This window comes from Galeopterus variegatus, unplaced genomic scaffold, assembly GCF_000696425.1.
Source record: "Galeopterus variegatus unplaced genomic scaffold, G_variegatus-3.0.2 Scaffold5067, whole genome shotgun sequence".
Lineage (NCBI taxonomy): Eukaryota > Metazoa > Chordata > Mammalia > Dermoptera > Cynocephalidae > Galeopterus > Galeopterus variegatus.
The window spans coordinates 58,072-77,467 of NW_007731178.1; the positions used below are offsets into that span (position 1 = coordinate 58,072).

The window sequence follows — 19,396 nt, forward strand, 5'->3', positions numbered from 1 at the left end:
TTTCTCCATGCACAGCAGCATTTCCTTTGTCATAAATTAAATGCCCATACAAGGTGGATCTCTTCCTAGATTCTCAATTCTGTTCCCTTGTCCATTGTCTAAACTCATGACAACACCATTCTGTCTTAATTTTCTAGTAGACTTGTAACAAATCCTGATAACTGGTAGCATAAATCCTCTGGCTTTGTTCTTCTTCTCTAAAATTGCCTTGGCTGTTCTTGGCCCTTTGCATTTTCATATAATTTTTTTAAAATTAGCTTTTCAATGTCCACAAATATACCTATAGGGATTTTGATTGGGAGTTCAATGAAANTTATTTTGCAATATCTGAATTTAAAAATTAAATTTAGAAGTTAAAAGCTACCTTCTGTTATACAATTTTTATTAAGCACAATAAAATATTTCTCAGACCCGCCAACAAATCTCCCATGGGCTTTAGACAATGTGGCTCACATTAAAAGGAAAACAATTTCTATTTCCTTTGTTGACATTTATCACTGTCATTTTAAATGCTTTATGATATTTGTGACTTTGTGCTCATTATGTGAGATAATGATTCAGTAATATCCAAACCTGACTGCGTTTCATTTCTCCATGAATTACACTGATTTTAGCTTCTTTATGACGTGAGTTCTATAAGCTACAGCTTACTCTAAGGTAGACCATATTTTTTTGGATAAAACATAAGCCAAAAGAATCTAAAATTGAAGTCTAGAAACAAATTATGTTATGCTAACACTTGTTAATTCAAGGTATTGGGTACCCAAGTGTTGCCATTTTATTATTTATGATTTTCTGTTCTTTTAATTTTTCACCACCACAACAAAATCATGGTATGAATGATGAGGCTGACACAAAAAGAAACAAAACAAAATATCTGACCTCCCTTGTTGAAAATATTTAGCATGACAGTATGGATGTCCAAAAATATCCATATGTACATTTAGTAATATTGGTAAACATATACCATGTTACACGACAGTGTGAGGCACTGGGTTTGGTCTTAAAAATGACCTTTCTTATCTAGTCAGTTTGGCTCAAGATAGGCATCAAGCAGATTTAAATGTATGTTTCTCACAGCATATAACCACCCATAAATCTTTAAGAGAGGAACTGAAGATCCCCATCCCTCCTTCACCACTGAAGTGGTTGGAAGCAGACACCAGAGCTTATAAGTGAGCCAAAAGTTGTATTTCGTGAGATCACACGATGCATGGAGGGTCATCTCTAAACTACTTGTGACCAGGACCTTTGGGTGGTAAAAATGTCTCTTCCAGTGGGTAACCTCATCTCAAATGTTGGCATCATGTGGGAGAATGTACCGGAGAAGGAAGAAAACCACTATTTTCACACATTTTAATGCAAGGTATTGAGAGATGCCTCTGGTGTGAAACATCCCTGATACTTTTAGAACGCTGGAGATCAAATGACTGATCCCCTGCAGGGTTCCCCAGCAGTGCAGAAAGCCCTGTTGGGCGCAACCACCCCGGAGACCTGATAAATTCTTGGCACCCACTCTGTGGTCTGGATGACTAAATAATCCATCATGTTCTCCCTGATTGAGCCAAGCTTTAAGTCAGAAATTAAAATTAAGTTTACATGACGGTACATGAAGACTTGGAGATAAATGTCAAATGTGAAGGAGATCAGCAGCCAGGCCTCCTTGTTTCTCTTCTTAAATTTTGTTTTGAGTTCTGCTTAAAAAATCTTTATTGCCTTCTCCAAGACATAGTGGTATTATCTTATGTTTTCTCTTAAGACTTTAATGTTTATATATACCTTTCCCATTTATATCTCTTATCCAGCTGGAATCAATTTTTGAATACAGTATAATAATGTAGGAGTCAGGTTTGTGTTTTTTATGGATATGCAATTGACCAAGCGCTATTACTGTCAGGAGGACCTTTTCTCCATGCACAGCAGCATTTCCTTTGTCATAAATTAAATGCCCATACAAGGTGGATCTCTTCCTAGATTCTCAATTCTGTTCCCTTGTCCATTGTCTAAACTCATGACAACACCATTCTGTCTTAATTTTCTAGTAGACTTGTAACAAATCCTGATAACTGGTAGCATAAATCCTCTGGCTTTGTTCTTCTTCTCTAAAATTGCCTTGGCTGTTCTTGGCCCTTTGCATTTTCATATAATTTTTTTAAAATTAGCTTTTCAATGTCCACAAATATACCTATAGGGATTTTGATTGGGAGTTCAATGAAACCCTGGATCAAACAGGGGAGAAATAACATCTTCACAATATTGAGTATTCTAATCCATGAAATGGTATATAATCCCTTTTATTAAGGTCTTTAACTGCTCTCAGTACAAAATATTTTGTAGTTTTCAGAGAAGTCATTCACATCTTTCTGCAAATTCATAAGTAATTGATTTTTATGCTGTCAATGTTATTATTATTTTTTTTTTCTTTTTTCCTTTTTTTTGTCTTTTTTCGTGACCGGCAACAGATCGCAACCCTCAGTGTCGCGCCCGTACCGGACCGGGACCGGCAACGGGATCGCAACCCTCGGTGCTGCGCCCACCCCTCGCTCAGCCAGTGAGCGGGAACCGGTCTGTATGTGGGATCCGAACCCTCGGCGGGAGCGCCTCCGCACTCCCAAGCGGCGCACTGTAGCAGTGCGCCACCGGGCCGGCCCTGTCAATGTTATTTTTAAATTTCATTTTCTACTTTTCTTTTGCCTACATCTGGTTCGCATTTAGTGAAGAGACATCATCTTATGCCTGCCTGCCTTCTTTCTTAACTTCCATTCATTCATCCATCCATCCATAGCACATATCTTTCTCTCAAAAGCAGATCTTGGACACATCATGAAAAACAGTTCTAACCTCTGTTCCCCTAAATTAAGAAGGCAGAGCTTACACCTAAATACTGATTGCTGAACAGACTAGTGAGAACGTTCGCTGGGCATATAATGGTCTTCATATTAGTAACAAGAGATGATTAAACCAGTTCGAATGAACTAAAATACACCCAATCATTTTCTTCTCCCTTAACTGAGCTCCACGAATATGACACTGTTGGCTAGACTGCCTGATCGTGGGATTGTGGGCAAAACTGGACACACAGGAACAGTCTTGTCTGGCTATTTTGATTGATTTAAATGACTAAGTATCAAATATCTGTTTTTTAAAAAAGGTAAAATCTTTTAAACTAGGTTGTGCGTACAGAAATGACTAAAGTCATACAATCCTTATAGACTTTATGCGGTGGGAAGAAATTACAACATTTGTTATAATAAATTAGTTATAAACTTTCACAAATGCATAACTCAAATGAGCTATCAAAATATCTGTTAAAACAATCTATTTCCTAAACGAGACACTATCTTTATAATTTAAAATCAGATTTCTAATTGGAAGCACCAGAGAAAATTGCTTGTTAAGGGAAATCACCCCAATGTCAACCCTCCAATGAAAGTGCACGTGGCTTTTCCAGAATGGCTCTTACTTCCATAAGAGTAGACCTCCGCACCAAACTACCACTGCCACCGTCACTCTTAGAATAAACCTTTAAAGAGATTTCTGCTGTTTATGAAATTCACCAGAAGGTTAGAACAAAATGTAACACCTTCCAAGATATCCTGTGTTGCCTGCACATGTTGGGAGGTTGACCCGTCCCCACTTGTCACCTACCCGTAAGATCTCCCTGCAGATGTATGCAATCCACTCCTCTTTCAACGTATTACCTTTCGTGTTCTTGATCAGGTCAGTGACAGAGCCAGCGCCACAAAACTCCATCACCAACTGGCAAAGGAAGCAAACAAACCATTACTATCATTACATTTCACAGCTTCCACTGGGTCAGGTTAAGAAGGCATAAAGTATTCCAATTGGGTGCTTTGGAATGTCATTCCGACAAAGAAAAAGTGATCATAAAAAGCAATATATAAAACATACATTTTTAAATCTTAATTTACTCCCAAAGTGATAGAAAGAAAAGATTACTTAAAAAATTTTTACTGTAAGTTATGGTTGGAAATTGAGGAAAATCTCCATATTCCAAGTATATTTTTAAAATAGAGGCTGGTAGGTGGCTCAAAGTCAAGAGTATTTCTGTGTTTTTACCTAGCAGCCAAACTCATCTTTGCTATAAAAGCAGATCACTCCCCTGTCAGAAATACCTATGGTTCTCTAGGCAGTCCCAAGGAAGGACAATAGAAGTGCACACTATTTACGTTATTGGTTTGTAGGCAGCACTGTAAGCTGTCAGAGTGGGGACTATGCTTTTAATTAACTTCAGCAAATGTTCCCATGAGGTTGGACACATCAAATAAATTCAATAAACAATAAACTCTAATTTAGTACCTTTCATCCAAAAAGCTCCAAGCGCTCTATAAATATAAACTCATTACAGTACTCAGCAACTTTTTAAAACAGGCAGAAAATAGACATCGCCCTTACTTAACGGGCAAATAGAGACTAGAAGAAGAAAAGCAATCTATGTGCTTTTACATTCATTTTCTCGGCTTAGATAAACACATCCCTTTCTACCCTTTCTTCTTCAAAAACGTCTTTAACAAAAGTCACCTTATTAGGTATTGATAATCCCTGACTTGATAACTAGAGACAGAACTAAAATGGAGCTATAATAATCACATTGATGTTTTGGCTTTGTTCAAATGTGCATTTCTGACATCAACACTGTGTCACCAGGTCCAAAAAGATATCCCCACAGCCTGCAAAATATTCAAGCAGAAATTATGTTTTCTTTTTCTCTGTACACCTTACAGAAACTCAATAAAAACTCATAAAATGAGTTTCAAGAATGAGTTTCCAATGCTTTTCTGACTTGTCTTTTTATGATTCCACAAAAGCTGGGGAAACCCTCCCATCTTCTCCAAAGAGCCAGTGTTAGTTTTGAGGCCTACAAGAAGCTTTTGTGGGGGAATTTGGGAAGTTGCCACAATAGACTACATTCCCACCAGATAAGAGCTGGAAAACTACCATATGTAATAGCCAGGAAGTTGTCAAAGACCACAAAATCACATCAAAAAGCACTTAGGAGTCAACCTGAAAAGACTCCCCATGGCCAAAGATGGGATAATTTTAGCATTATCAGAAACACATTAAATTAATGAAATGCCTTAATAAAGCCATCCCCAAAAGGAATAAACTGGCACTGTTAGAAGAAAATAAGGAAACAATTTCTTATTTTGAGAACTGGTAAATAAAGGGAAAGAATCAAAAGTTTATCCTGTCTTTCTTATACAGATTTTACCACTGGGTAATTACATAATAAAAGAGGGAAAGCTTCTCCTCATGAAAAGTAGGTATTTCATCAGATAAATGAAAAAGACTTGATAGAATTAGAATGACCCTAATAAACTAAAGGACATAGGCAGTGATCGTCAATGGTTGCTAACATAAACAAAAACAAATAAGGAATAAATATGATTTGCCTCTTGAGAAAAGAACAAGCACCACCTATGAAGTAGTCTTTCCAAAAACAAAAAACAAAAACCTGAATCTGATCAAGCCTCCGGCTCCAACCACCAATTTACAGGAAATTTAAAGGACTGAAGAACATACTACATACAGTCAGTAAAACATAGACTAGGAAACTAGTATGGACAAATAGTTTCTTCAACAAATAAATTGCATGGGGAAAAAGACGGAAGGGAAACCTATAGATTTAAAGATATTTAAAAAGATATATACCAACAAATTGCAGTGAATGTACCTTATGTGGACACTGATTTTTTAAAAAGAACTATTAAAAATTTGAGACAACTACAACTTTTAATACAGACTTAAATATTTGATGATCCTAAGGAAATATGGTTAATATTATTTAAGTGTGATAATAGTATGGTGGTTATATTTTTAAAAAGCACTCATCTTTTAGAGAAACATGCTGAAATACTTATGGATAAAATTATATGACAGTCTCTTCCACAAATAGTACTTGGACAAGTGGGTATCTACATGCAAAAAGTGATGTTAAACCTTTACCTCACACCATACACAGAAAATTAACTAAAAAATGGATCAAAGACTTAAATATAAGAGTAAAACTATAAAACTCATAGGAGAAAACAGAATAAATCTCCACGACCTTAGACTTAGGAATGGTTTTTCAGATATGACATCAAAAGAAAAATAACAAAAGAAAAAAACAGATAAATTAGATTTCAATCAAAATTACAAACTTTTGTGCAAAGTGCATAACAGTGAAAAAACCACCCACAGAAAGGGAAAAATATTTGCAAGTCATATATCTGATAAGGTTTAAATATAAGAGTAAAAGTATAAAACTCATAGGAGAAAACAGAATAAATCTCCACGACCTTAGACTTAGGAATGGTTTTTCAGATATGACATCAAAAGAAAAACAACAAAAGAAAAAAACAGATAAATTAGATTTCAATCAAAATTACAAACTTTTGTGCAAAGTGCATTAACAGTGAAAAAACCACCCACAGAAAGGGAAAAATATTTGCAAGTCATATATCTGATAAGGGTCTAGTATCCAGAATATATAAAGAATTCTTATAACTCAACAAAAGACAAGCAGCTCAATTTAAAAATGGGCAAAGGACTTGAATAGATATTTCTCCAAAGAAGATATACAGATGGCTAACAATTACATGAAAAGATGTTCAATGTCATTAGTCATTAGGAAAATGAAAAGCAACACACAATGAGGTGCCACCTTACACCCACTAAGGTGACTATAATTTACCAAAAAGAAAAGATAGACAGAAAATCACAAGTATTGGCAAGGATGTAGAGGTACCGGAACCCTCATACACTGCTGATGAAAATGTAAAATGGTGCAGTCACTGTCACAAACAGTTGGTAAATTACTCAATAAAACCATAGAATTGACATGTGACTCAGCAATTCCACTTCTAGATATATACTCCCCAAAATTAAAAACAAGTGCTCAAACAAAAACTTGTATATGAACGCTCAAAGCAGCACTATTCACAATAGACAAAAGGTGGAAATAACCAAAACATCCATCAACAGATGAACAGATGTACAAAATGTGGGATATCCATAACATGGAATATTACTCAGCCACGGAAAGGAATGACAAGCGTGATACAACACAGATGAACTGTGAAAACATTATGCTAAGTGGAAGAAGCCAGACAAAAAGGGCCATATATTATATGATTCCATTTAGGTGAAATATCCAAAATAGGTAAATCCATAGAGATAGAAAGCAGATTAGTGATCTCCAGGGACTGGAGGTGGGGTGGGGGAGTGCTTTGGGTTGAATGTGTCTCCAAAACTTAATCCCCACTGTGACTATTAAGAGGGTGGGAAGTCCTATTATGGTCATTGAAAGGCGGAGCCTTGACGAGGTGATTACATTGTAGAACCATGCAGTAGTGAGTGGATTAATAATGGTGGTCAGGGGAATAGTTCTAAGGGCTTTAAAAGAAGAGATCATGAGAGGTTAGTCTCTCTTTGCTCCACCATATTTCCAATGTGACACTCTGCCGTCTCTGAAGTCACCACCAAAAAAATCTTTCACCGGATGTGTTCCCTGGACTTTGGACTTCTTAGCCTCTGAAACCATAAGCAATAAGTTTTGTTTTCTTATAAATCACTGACTTCCATGTATTTTGTTATAAGCAACAGAAATGGACTAGTAAAGGGGGAATGGGAGTGACTGCTTAATGGGTACAGAGTTTCCTTTTGGGGTGATGAAAAAATTCTGGAACTAGACAGTGGTGATGGCTGCACAACATTGTGAATATACTTAATGCCACTGAATTACACATTTTAAAATGATTAAAATTTAGGTAAATTTTATGTTATGTGTATTTTACCAGAATTAAATAAAGAAAATATTATAAGCAAGATTTGTTTCAAAATAATAACAGAAGGGGGAGGTAGATGGGCATGTGGATGGGGTGGAATTGGCCACTGGTTGAAGGCTGCTGGAGCTAGTTTTGGGCACATGGGTGTTCATTAGGCTGTTCTGTCTAATTCTGTGTATTTGGGGGATTCTCCATAATGCTTGTGCAAAGTTAAAGAAAATCCCATTATTTAGTAAACCCTGGTTCAACAGCAACAGGATACACCAAAGAAACATCCTTGGATAGAAGGAAAAGAATATTTTCTCAAGTGAACAAAAAATGGTTGTGCCCCTTCTCCAAATCCCGTTTTGAAAAACACAGTGACCAGACCTCCTACAAATACATCCACTGCTCCAGTATCAGCTGGAGAAAATGTCCTACCACTGAGCTCTATCAGGCCAGGTAATTACACTTTCTAAGGAAAGCAGGAGAAGCCCAGTGACTCCAGTCTTTCAAAATTAGATTGGACAAAATACTTTCAAATATTCAGTAGGAAACAATCCTACTCTAGCCAGGCACTAATGTCAGTGATTTCTATAATTTGCTTTTCCATTCAGCTCCAGCTGAAGGCTGCTAAATTCTTTTCATCTCACTATGGAACAAAATGATTGTTAAATTATATAATGGGATTTTTTTAAAAAAGAAAAAGAAAGAAGAAACCAGCACTTGCTAGCAATCGGTTCCTGCAGCCACACAGAAACACTGATAATTAATGCTACCGCATGGTGGGGACTCTCACTCCCCATATGTAACCTCATCACATTAATAAACAGAAACAGGGCTCAACATGCCAAGCACAGCAGCGATAAGTCAATAAATTTACATCTCACAAGTAAGACATAATGGATCATTAGTATTCTCCCCGAAAGAAAGTTCTCAAAGAGTTTATACTGGGGCAATAATACTTGCTAACATTTGCTGAAAATTTACCATGTGCCAGGCATTGGGCTAAGTGATTTACAACTGTTGCTTCATTAATTCTCTTTCCCCTCAATTCCCTTATATTTATTTATTTGGAAATGGAGCTTAGTTATGGTCTGCAGCCTTCTCCATAGAATACATTCATTAAGCAACTAGAGCAAGGTTAAAAGCACGTTGTTCTCTCAATTACGAGCTATGTGACCTTGGGCATGTTCCCAAACCACCCTGGGCTCAGCAACATCCCTCTCCCGACCACCACCACTATTATACAATATAAAATAAGAGCATTAGCCTTATCAGTTTGATGTGCGCATTAATTGTCTATGGATGTAAAGCTCTTAGCAGCCAGAAATCTCAAAATATATGTGTTACTTTTCCATTCTTTAGTCTGATAGCATTTATGAAAAAGCAATGAGGAAGAGTTTATGACTCGGAAGATAGCAACGACAGCTACTTAAGGTCCACTTCACTTGGATGGTGAAGAGATAGGGCTGAAAGATGCTTGTAAAGGGTACCAGGTATGTGTTTCTAAAACCTCTGTTAATGAAATAGCAACAAGGACACATGTCTTTTTTCAGGTTTGTATCATACAGCAAGAAGACACAGTGCTGCATTCCGGGACCACAGGTCTTTGTTTGGAAGGTGGTGGTGATAAGGAGTTAAAAGGAATCTTACATTTGAAATTCTCACTCAATACCACCTAAATAACTGCCTCAGTAACTGAGATAAAACATGTGTGAAGGTTAAGTTGAAGTTGCGGACAGAAATGCACTAAGGCACAATAGAGACTAGACCTGGCCTGGAGGAGGCATTAAAAAAAGAGCACGGTGCAGCACAACAAATCACTAGGGAAAGGAGTTGCTGGGATTATTTGGGCATGGGTAGCTATTTCTATTTAAATAGAAAAACAAAGAGTTCTGACATATTTCACAATAGCACAACAAATCACTAGGGAAAGGAGTTGCTGGGATTACTTGGGCATGGGTAGCTATTTCTATTTAAATAGAAAAACAAAGAGTTCTGACATATTTCACAATTTGCATGGCTGATTGTTACACATATTTTTGTCAGTCGTCTTGTATTTCTGACAACTGTGACGTTTTCTTTTAGAGGTTGGGGGGTGGGGGTACCTATGCCCTCCTGTGCTTCCCTTCTCTCCAGGGCAATATTTAAAGAAAGGGTCTTCAGACTTAGCTGATCTCAAAAGCAACAAGTCAAAACCCTGAGCTCACCTCCCCGCAGGGAAGGAGGGTCTTTCAGAAAGGAATCAGCAAATGCAGACACTTCTAATCTTCCCTTTCCAATCCCAACAACCCCTGAAAGAATTTTAAAAGGCGACGTTTTCTTTTAGAGGTTGAGGGGTGGGGGTACCTATGCCCTCCTATGCTTCCCCTCTCTCCAGGGCAATATTTAAAGAAAGGGTCTTCAGACTTAGCTGATCTCAAAAGCAACAAGTCAAAACCCTGAGCTCACCTCCCCGCAGGGAAGGAGGGTCTTTCAGAAAGGAATCAGCAAATGCAGACACTTCTAATCTTCCCTTTCCAATCCCAACAACCTCTGAAAGAATTTTAAAAGGTTTATTCTCAGAGGCAGTCTAAGAGGCTTGGATGATTTCTGGGGTCCCTGATGTATTCACTCACTTGCTAGTTAATTGGTTTTAAGTTTCTGTGACAAGACACAAAGCCTTTAAGATGATGTCAGGCTCTTTTACCTGCCCGTAATCCTGCCAACTGGGCCAATTGTAGAGCTAGGGCTGGGTCTGGAGCTCACAGATGCCTCAAGCCCATTGTCCAGACTGGGTCCCCAGACGCCTCACATGCTAGGCTGGATCACCAGACCCCTCACATGCAGGTCTATGAGCTAGGTAACTGGCAAACAGGTCCTTGCAAGCCTTAGGTTGGAGAGCATGGCCATGCAGGAGTGGCAGTCAATGCCAGTCAGGTTGCAGCATATGCAGGTGCACTAACTCCACCCCCCCACACACAACTTGCTTACAAAGAATGCACTGCACCACCCCCAACCAGGCCTAAGGTGAGGAGGCCTGATTAAATTATTCTATTTTCCCAATAGATGGTATTGTAAAACTGCAAGCACTAGCCCAGAATACCCTGATAGGAACTCATTCCTCCCCAATGTTATCAGTCATCCACAAGAATAAGCGACTACTAACAGATCTCTTCTTTTACAGTAAAAGGAGAGGTGGCAGGAGGGACAAGCAAGAGGACAGAACAGAAAGATGAAGGTCTTCCTAAAATGAGAGAGGAGTTTGCACCAAGCAGTTGAAGGGGCACCCTAAGAAAAGGAGAGGAAAGCTAATCTTCCAAGAATTCACGACTCTGCAAAGGCTCACCCTATTGCCCTTGAAGGTCCAGAAACAGCAATGAGGCACAGGTTATTTTTATCATGTGTGGCTGGGAATAGCCACAGATCTCATCTGTAAGATTTATGAAGGTGTAAACAAAATCCAAACTCAGTTACCTCTGTAACTCTGTTACAGAAGCCTGCTTCATTTGTCAAAGGTAGTTTAAGTTTCACAATATAAAATATGTGTGTATAGAAATACAAAACACAAAAATACCAAAACTGGTTGGCATATAGACAAATACATTCATCATTTCAATCAACGGATAGAAGTAAAGTAAAACTGCTGGGAATTTCAAATTTGAAAAGGCAACTGAAATGGCCTTTTGCATTAATTTTTAAACTAGCACATATTAGGAAAAACAAAAACCAAACCTCTTTTTGCTTCTGAATTTTATTTTTAGACTTGAAAAGAGAATGCTTGAACTATAAATTCTAAGTTTTCCAAAGATAAAAGAAAAGATGAGCCCCAAGGATGTGAAGTGTCCCCAACTTTGTCAATAGTTTCTGAATAATGAAAAACTTTCTATCTTGAGAACGATGACGGCAGTTTGAATATCCTGAGCCAACCGGTCTTTCTAGCAAGGAGAAGGCTGCCCAGAAGACAGGCCCACTAGAAATGTTCAATAGCTTCCTATGTCTAAGGAGACAGACACCTCAGAGTCAGTGTGACAGCATTCAAGGAAACCCTAGAGAAGTTAGCTGCATCTTCTATTTGGTGTCTGGACTCAAATTTCACAGTATTCATTGAAAGATCTTTTGCAGAATTCTTCTTTGTAAGAGTAACTCATCACATGTCCACTTCATCCACGGACCCAATCACAGACACTCTGCATCCCAGAATATTACACCCAAATAGAAGAATTTGAGGTGAGGATAGGGGAGGCAAATTTTCAGACAGATTAAAAATAGGAAGAAAAAATACTGGCCATAGAGGATTTAGGACTCAGTATGCTGGTAGTTGAGGATTTTGAGAAGCACAACGTAAATAGGAACATAGACTGGCTCAAAATTAATCTACAAAAAGGGCAGAAGGGTTTCATGAACCATTAGCAAAATAACTACGGGCATACATAAAGTATTCCTTTTGCCAAGGTGAAAATCAGTTTAAACACAGTTCAAATGAAATTCTTTGGGATTTGGCTCACTTGGGAGAGTGCGGTGCTGATAACACCAAGGCTAAGGGTTCGGATCCCTATTAGGGATGGCTGGTTTGCTCACTTGGGAGAGCCTGGTGCTGACAACACCAGGTCAAGGGTTAAGATCTCATTACCGGTCACCTTTTAAAAAAGAAAAAAAGAAAAGAAATTCTTTGGGATAAAAGAAGAAACATTCTTTCACATTCTTGTTAAAAAAAGCCACCCATTAACTCATAAAAATGGCTCTATTAAAGCTGAACTCAGGACCAGCTACAAAGTGTTAAATTAAGTATCTCTTTAGATCCAAGTAATTTATTTATTTATATTGGTTATGAATATTAATGAGATACAGAGCTGATTGTTACTCCTCGTGCCCAAGATGTGAGCGCCAGATTCATACTGGCAGCATGCCCATTACCACTAATTGCCTTTGTACCCTGTGTCCCCCACCCAATTATCCCCAACCTCCCTCCCCCTCCCCCTTTCCCCCTACTCCACTTTGTATCCCTAGGTCTGTTCTCTCCCTCTGCAAATCCAACACACCACTGTGGTCTTTCTTTCCTTCCTTCTTTCTCTCTTAGCTCCCACTTATGAGTGAGCACATGCAATATTTAACCCTCTGTGCTTTGCTTATTTCACTCAACATAAGTTTCTCTAGGCTCATCCATGTTGTTGCAAATGGGAGAATTTCATTCTTTTTTATGGCAGAGTAGTATTCCATGGTGTATACATACCACAGTTTCCTTACCCAATCATGCATTGATAGACATTTAGGTTGGAGATCTAAGTAATTTAAAATCTGTCTCTATAGGTCATACAATGGAGTAGATCAAAAACTATGAAATTTTACAATTATTCCTCTTAAAATTGTAGGCACTCCTACATTTACCAAATTCAACCTTTTAAAAACTTCTACTCACAAATAACGACATTGAATCACTTCTCCAGACAAGTGCCTAGCCTGTATATCTGAAGAGTTCTTTACTTAACAAATATGACAAACACTGAATAAAACAAAAAAAGAAAGCCTTATTTCTGACACACAGAACAAAGAAAAGAGAAATTTTAATGAACTGCTCAGAAGACTCAGCTACGGGTGGTTAAATTTTTAATGGTGTTATCTGTAGCACTTTACATTTAAATCTTAACCGAAAATGAAGTGGGCAGGATTTTTGCCAAGCCAAGATGCTACAGCAATGTAAATCCAGAATACAGCAGACTTAGGTTTGGAGATCGTGGCCAACAACAATGTGGATTCTAGAAAGGATCTCTCATTGGAAGCAGAAGGAGTTCACGTCTTAGTTCATCTCAGTATCTCATTCTGAGATGGTCTTACACAGAGGCTGGGCACGTGGTGTAAGTGCACGCATTGGAGCACACGTGGACAACAACAGGGAATGAGGGGCCTCAGCTGCAAAGCAGAGTGGCACATGCCCTCCGAACAGCTGCTATACTGCTCTAACATATTTCTGTTTGGGATTTCAGGCCCAATATTTCTAGATCATTTGACTTTTCAAAACTTTTTAAGGGATCCAAACTTTTATGTGAAACTGCTCAATTGTTCTAATGCAGACATAATTAAAACAGCACCACCTTATGAGAACCAAACTAAACATATGTACCCAGCCAGCCTTTAGTCTCCGGGGTACCAATTTGCAAACTCAAGCCCTTAGTCCAACGTTATCATTTTATAAGGTGGAAATCAAATGCCAGAGACACTGCCTCTGCCAAGGCTAAACTCCAAGTCCCTGGACCCCCAGGCAATGTTGCAGCCAACTGCTAGACTGTTTGTCCCTAAAGTACATCCAGTATAACTTTTTAACTCTTAGCTCTGCAAGTCTACAGTGTTACGATCTAATAAATGGCTTATTGACCACCCTACATTTCAGAAGCTAACAAGAAATTTATTTCCTTTTACAACACATTCTAGTCCTGTGATTGTTATGGTGGTACCAAAAGGAGCAGCAAAATACGTGTGATTTCACGCTCTGTTTCTAGAGAAATTAGTCCCTTTAATGGACAGCACTTAGCATTCCCAGTGTTTGAATGGCAGGCAGCGAATGGAGCACCTCTCACCACTGAGATGCAGCAGAAAGAGACATTGTGTGTCGCAGCTCGCCCTCCTTCCGAGAGATCGGAATCTTTATTGAAAGAACTCCCTTTTTTGATTTCCGGATCAGGCCCTGAGCAGTTGATACAGGAGAATTACTTAGCCATTATCAGAAGAAGTTGTATTTCCACAAAGATCTGATACTAAACAAGAGTTTATCTCTACAACAAGACTGATAGAATTCAAACAGATTATAATTCAATCAGACACCTGAAACGGCACATATATTGGCTGGAGGGGTATGTGCAAATCTCTGTCCTCCAGCCACAGCAAAAGAAATATCTGGGAAATATTGAATGTAGTCTGAATACAGAGAATAAATATTAGAAAGTGCTGCTCTTGGTTGCTATAGGCTATGTCTCTATATAATCCGTAATAATATTTTTATGTAAATGTAATCCTAACAAAATGCCATTAGTCGGAAGAGTCAACTATCTTAGACTTTTGCAAGTATTTGATAAAACATTCCCAAAAGGTTTAATGCACTTTTCAAAATGTATTTCTTAGACTTCACAGCAGTCTTCTTAGTAGCTAACTGGTCTTACACTCTTTGAATATTGGAGAATTGATGAATGAAGATTAAAGGTGAAGGCAAAATAAATTTATTTAAATACAAAGCTTCAATCCTATTTAGAACACCAACCTTTGATATCAGAACTATTTTTCACAACCAAAAAGAGAAGAGTGTAAGGTTTAAGGGCTTGATTCTGGCATCAGACAGCTTCAGGTTAGCTGGCACATGGCCTTCATCACTGACTAGCTGTGATACTTTGGGCAAATTTAACTTCTCTGAGCCTAATTTAATTTGTAGAGTGGCTGTAAAGATTTAGTGGAATAATACGACAATGTAAGCAAACACAATACTTGGCATGTGATAAGCAGGTGATAAATATAACCTGCCACTGTTCTTGTTAATACAGAATAACCCAAATTTAGTGAGTTAGAGGCCTTGAAATAAGTATACACTACTATATTCTATAACCAAGTTCCCACCATATTGCAATCCCTTAATGATTCTCTGACATTTCTGTACTGCCTTTACTTTTCCAAATTCCTCCTCAGTTTGTCATCACATAGAAAAAGCACAACTCAAAAAAGAAATTACGTGTTCACCCTCATGAGGCCTTTCATGGCTTTTATCTTCATCCTCAGTAACATAGCAGCTACTGAACAACTGCTAGTGGGGACGGTCAGAACAGCCCTCTGCATGAACACGAGTCTGGCAAGTGCTAGGCCCTCCGTCTTCCAAACCGAGTGGACTGTGGGGCCTGTAGCTGCCACATTTTGCCACCTGAATTTAATTGCATTTGAGCACAGATGGAGAAAACAGAAGGAGAAGGCAGGATCCCTCCCCATGCCATCCAGTTTGGAAGTCTCACGACTTGCACATTCCCCTTTACCAAGTTCAGAAGAAAAGTCCCTTACTAAAACAGTCTCCTAACTAATCTCCCTGCTTCTACTCTGGCCCCCGTCTGGTCTATTCTCAACCCAGCAACCAAAGTGACCTCTTCAATACATGGGTCAGATGCCATCACCCCACCCTCAAAGTCCCCCAATCTCTCTCCCACCTCACACAGAGTAAAAGCTGAGGTCCTTCTATTGGTCTGTAAGGTCCTGCAAAATCTGCCCCAGTGTCACCTTCCATGTCTCTCCCTTCCACTCATTCTGTCCCAGGCACAGTGGCCTCACTGCTATTCTTGGAAAATAGCAGGTCCAAAATGCGCTTTCTCAAGATATCTACAATGGGGCTTACTCTGACCACTATACAGTACTTACTAATGCGTCTTTGTCTGTTTGGGCTGCTATACAAAGTACCATAGACTGGTTGGCTTACATGCAACAGAAACTTATTTCTCACAGTTCTGGAGGCTGGAAGTCTGAGATCAGGATGCCAGCACTGTCAGGTTCTGGTGAGGGCCCTTTTCTGGGCTGCAGACTACTGACCTCAAAGAGAGAGTGAAAGAGCTCCCTGGATACCTTTTATAAGGACACTAATCCCATTCATGGATCCTCTGCCCTCATCACCTGGTCACCTCCCAAAGCCCCACCTCCTAATACCATCACACTGGGGGTTAGGATTTTAACATATAAATTTTGGAGGGACACAAACATTCAGTCCATAGCACACTGCAACCCTTGCCTGCATTCCCCATTAACCTTTCCCTGCTCTACCAGGCACTTACCAACTACCAGCATCCTCAGTAATTTTCTTATTTACTATGTTTGTTTGTGGTCGGCAGCAAGGATTTCAGCTATGTGAAAGTAGGGACTTTAATCAGTTTTGTTCACTTGTGGATCCTGAGTACTTAGAAGAGTGCCTTGTACCTGGTGAGTGCTTGGTATATACTTGATGGATGAATGAATGGTGAGTGAATAAATGAACACAGACACATGCAGGCTCCTGGTTCCCAGCAACCACAGCCATCTCCATGGGAAGAGCAATTGACCAGGGTGAGAATGGTAGGTGGTGACTCATTTCCAGAGTCCAAAAACTTCCTGTTAACACTGTGCAGATGCAAACAGGCTTGCTGCTTTCTCCAAGTGTTAATCTGAAAATGGACTGAAGATTTTGATCATCTTTTACAAAAACTTCCAGTGCCTTTCACAGAACCTCAGACCAAATTAAAGTTTTAGAAAGCCCACATTTTGGTCCTACATCATCCACTAATGAGCTTTGAGGCTCTGGGAAAGTCAACTAACTTCACTGGGACCCAGCAAAATGAAAGACAACTAATTTTCCTTCCAGTGTACAAAACCTCGGGATTAGGTAAGAGGTGAAAACAAGTCAAGCCTTGCTTGACCAACCCCCTCCTTCTCTCAACCAACAACTTGAGTGCAGGTATCTCTTCGACACGCTGATTTCATTTCCTTTGGATATATACCTGGTCGTGGGATGGTTGGCTCATAAGGTAGCTCTATTGCTCATTTTTTGAGGAGCCTCCACAGTATTTTCCATAATGGCTATACTGATTTATGTTCACACTAACAGTGTACAAGAGTCCCCTTTTCTCCACACGCTCGCCAACAGTTTACTATTTTTATTTGTCAATTATACCACAGTAACATTGGGGGAAAAAGTCAGGATAGTGGTTTCCCATGGGGTGGCAGTGATTGAGAGGGAGCATGAGGGGGACTTCCAGGGGCTGGCATTGAGCTGGGGTAAAAAATGCTGTCGTTCTCTACTCGTCAGCTGCGGCAGCTTGTGCCAATACTGGGCCATGGCTAAAATGCTAGATTCTGTAGAAGTCCTTTGGGAACACAAAGACATTCCAACTCATGCCATTCACTGCAGCCTGTTGAATCTGCAGGCCTCAGGGAAACCGAAACCTCAAAAGTACCCATAGCACCCAGGTTTGTACCATGAATTTCATCTGCATTCACAAATCGACAAATGTGTCAGCCTCGTCTTGGCCGACACCTTCCAGGTACTGAGGAGGACACTGGGAGGCAAAAGACTCAGCCTCAGCGAGCCGACTGTCTATGAAGAGTGAAGTCAGCCCAATAAGAAGCTGTGAGAACGGAGGAGCCTCGGGAATGGTTCAGGTGCTTGACTTAGAGAGAGACTAGGGGTAAAGCAGACATGAAAGCCAGACATGTTTAAAAATTAAAGTACCGAAATTACAACCTGGAAATAAATATTTTCAACACCATTTGTGTACACTATTCCAGACATCCTCACCATGTCAACACAAGTATGTGTGTGTGTGTGCATATTTATATATATATATATATACACACTTCCTCTTTCTTTCCCTTCCTTCCTTCCACAAAAATGAAAACGTACTGTATAGGCTGAGCATCCCAATCTGAAAATCTAAAATGCTATAAAATCTGAAAAATTTTGCATGCCAACATGACAGATTTTTGGATTATGGATGCCTAACTGGTATCTAATTAAAACCTCTAAAAAAGGCTTTAAAAAGTCCCACTACAATTGTTAACATTGATCCATTTATAAATATAAATCTACATCATTTTAATTGTCTGCGTAGTGTTGCTTAAGTGATTCCCTATTGGTTAACTTCTACATACATCTTTATGTAGTTACCTAAATATTTATTTAGGCACACTTAACTCAACTACCCTGACAGAATAAGAATCACCAGTAAAGCCTGCAAATAGAGGAAGAAATCTTGATCCTCATAGCCAACCTCAGTGTAACAAAAGAAGTAAACCCTCTACCAAATGACCAAATGTCAATGAAAAAGTAATACAACTACAAATAAACAAGAAGGTATGACACCACTGAAGGAATACAGTAATACTCAAATTTCAGACTTCATGGGACAGGGAATCCTTGAAATGTCTGAAAAAGAATTCAGAGCAATGATATTAAGAAAACTTGAAGAAAAAAGGAAGACTCAATTATAGAACACAATGAAACAAGAAAACATATCCAGAATATGAAGGAGGAAATCTACAAAGAGATTAATACCTTAAAAAAAGACTGTAGCAGAACTCCTAGAAATGAAAGATTCACTCAATGAAATAAAAAACAACAGAGAGCTTAAGCAGCAGGGTAGAGCAAGCAGAAGAAAGAATTTCAGATCTCGAAGATGGCCTTTTCAAAATAACACAGGCAGACAAAAAAAAAAGGAAAAAAGAATTAAAAATAATGAGGAACATCTAAGGGAGATAGCAGACAACCTCAAGCGCTCTAACATCTGAAATATGGGTATTCCAGAAGGGGAGGATAAAAGAAAAGGTATTGAAAACCTATTTAAGGAAATAGTAACAGAAGCTTCCCAAGTGTAGGGAGAGATACAGAACTTCAGAACCAGGAAGCTTCAGATTCAGGTTCCCAAACAGATTCAATCCAAAAAGATCCTCCCCAAGACACATTACAGTTAAATTGGCAAAGCTCAAAGACAAAGAGAGAATTCTAAAAGCAGTGAGAGAAAAGTGTCAAGTCATCTATGGGGGAGCCCCCATCAGACTAACAGCAGACTTCTCAACCGAAACCCTACAGGCCAGAAGAAAGTGGAATGATATAGTCAAAATACTAAAAGAAAAAAACTGCCAGCTAAGAATTCTTT

General features: G+C 38.9%; 1 protein-coding gene across 1 annotated transcript in view; it reads right to left on the minus strand.

The window, feature by feature from the left end:
• LOC103604279 (traf2 and NCK-interacting protein kinase-like) overlaps positions 1-19,396 on the minus strand; it is a 112,314-nt gene that overhangs the window by 32,139 nt on the left and 60,779 nt on the right. The window contains exon 4 of the mRNA XM_008588847.1: positions 3,649-3,759. Coding sequence (XP_008587069.1) covers positions 3,649-3,759 — 111 coding nt within the window. The remainder of the gene's footprint in view (positions 1-3,648; positions 3,760-19,396) is intronic.